The 2,166-nt window shown below is 42.2% G+C and overlaps 1 protein-coding gene across 1 annotated transcript in view; it reads left to right on the forward strand.

Moving 5' to 3' along the window:
• LOC101850885 (legumain) overlaps positions 1–2,166 on the forward strand; it is a gene marked incomplete in the record, with an annotated part of 10,107 nt that overhangs the window by 2,376 nt on the left and 5,565 nt on the right. The window contains 1 exon segment of the mRNA XM_005097368.3: positions 1,567–1,773. Within this exon segment, the coding sequence (XP_005097425.2) occupies positions 1,567–1,773 (207 nt within the window).

Genomic DNA, 2,166 nt, shown 5'->3' on the forward strand with positions numbered 1-2,166 from the left:
TCTTCTTCTTCTTCTTCTTCTTCTTCTTCTTCTTCTTCTTCTTCTTCTTCTTCTTCTTCTTCTTCTTCTTCTTCTTCTTCTTCTTCTTCTATGCATTGTCTGTCCTCTGCAGGCTGTAGCCCTCCAACAATGACCTCCACTGTGTTCTATCTGCTGGTCTCCATATCCGGGATGAATTCATCACCTCTCTGATGTAAATTTTCCACTTTTTCAGGTCTTCATCTAGATCGTTTACCTGATTTTTGTCTCCATTCAGTGCAACATTTTGTCATTTAATTTATAGGCGCATTTCCTTTTCGGTCAGGATATAAATTTGAGGATATCTTCGACTTCTGTGTGTTTTAATTGTTCTCTTGTTCATTAACCCAGCATTTTCCTTTCTACTGCTCTCGGTGCTACCCTAAATTTCACTAGGATAATTCTGGTAATTGGCCAGGTGTGACGTATACTAGAAACCAATATTGGGAAAGGGTCTTAAATGATCTCAACATTCTCATTCACCATTGTGACCATTTCTTTTCAACCTACCAACGACTTTTGTAACGTATATTTTAGCCTTTATCGTGAGCGTCAACTCATTTCACGTATTTAATCAACACGTCAAGCTTAGGTTATCAGTGGCCTGTGCAATATGTAAAGTTCCTGCAGTAAGCGACTGTTCACCTCTCCCCCAATCTCCACCTACCACAAAGTCCGGCAGTCCGTTTGGGCACCACTGTAGAATTTACAACCAGCTACAGCTTCTTCAACTGCTCACGGTTCTCAGCTGGTTCTTAACTGGTTCTCAGCTTTCAACTGGGTGATTTTGCAGCCACGACCAGAACCCTCTTAGATGTTGCGTTCCCACTGTTTATTCTGTCTGACTCTTCGGCTCCTTCCTTGTGATGTACAGTCTTGGCCAATCCCACTCTTTGATGTTCCCATCCCATGGTTTCCTATATCTGCGTCTTCGTCTCCTTCCTTGTGATGTACATTAATTAAAGGACAGTCTTGGTCAGTCCAGATGCTTGTGTGGTATCTTCGTACCACTTCAATTTGTAAGCAACTGTAACAATTGATGAAACTTTGCCTAGGGACTCCTAGAAAACACTCAGTACGGAATGGGACAGTGGAATGTGTCTTGATGAGAAAATAAACCATCGGGCAAAAAGATAATTTGATTAGGAAATGAGTAAAAGGCTGTGGTGTTTGTTATAAATACGAGGTTATTTAAGTTCCTTTCATTTAATCGAGTTAAAATTTGATGGAATTATTCTGAGCTAAAACTAAAACAGAGATATTTGGTCATGCTTTTCAAACATATTAGGGCTGCTAATATCCGGAATTCAAGTTTCTTGGCGTCTGGACAGCACAAAGGGGGAGTTTAAAGTGTAAGGCCGAATGTGTACTTGGTTAGGACGTGCAGTTATTGCCTATAAAGGGTGCCTATACGAGGTTAGGTAAAGGGTTTTTTTTCTTTCTAGGTACATACGTATATTGGCTTATCTCTAAATTATCTGCTACTTTTATTGTCACGACATTTTATCGCTGTACCTGTGTGGTAACCTGACCTGTCGACTTTTCCAGGCCGAGGTCAAAAGACTGACTGGACGTGAAGGCAAGGTCATTGACTCCGGCCCCGATGACTACGTGTTCGTCAACTTTGCTGACCACGGTGGCCCTGGAATCCTTGGAATGCCAGAACCCCCATACCTGAAGGCCACAGATGTTAACAAAGCCCTGAAGAGCATGTACGCAAAAAAGAGATTTGCCAAACTGAACTTCTACGTTGAGGTAAAGATAAAGTGTGAATGGTTAGTGACAGTCCGTACATACATAATTATAAGTGGCTGTTTGAGAGAATCCCCCTGGCATTCATTTAAATTTAGCCAACGCCTTCTAAATATTGGTGGCCTAAGCGGCACACGAATGATGGATCACTGCTCCCGGGACATCAATCGACTGGCTGACACTGGACAGTACTGAACACAGAATCACCGATCGTCCCAATGGCCTCCTGGAAGTTCAAAAGAGGGAGGTCATTCGTGCAACTGGAGTCGTGCATCTTAGTTGTGCGCGCTAGTTGCTGCGAATCTCGATGTGGCTTGTCGTACTACTACTACTACTACTACTACTACTACTACTACTACTACTACTACTACTACTACTACTACTACTACTACTATC

The sequence above is a fragment of the Aplysia californica genome, unplaced genomic scaffold (genome assembly GCF_000002075.1).
Source record: "Aplysia californica isolate F4 #8 unplaced genomic scaffold, AplCal3.0 scaffold00153, whole genome shotgun sequence".
NCBI lineage: Eukaryota > Metazoa > Mollusca > Gastropoda > Aplysiida > Aplysiidae > Aplysia > Aplysia californica.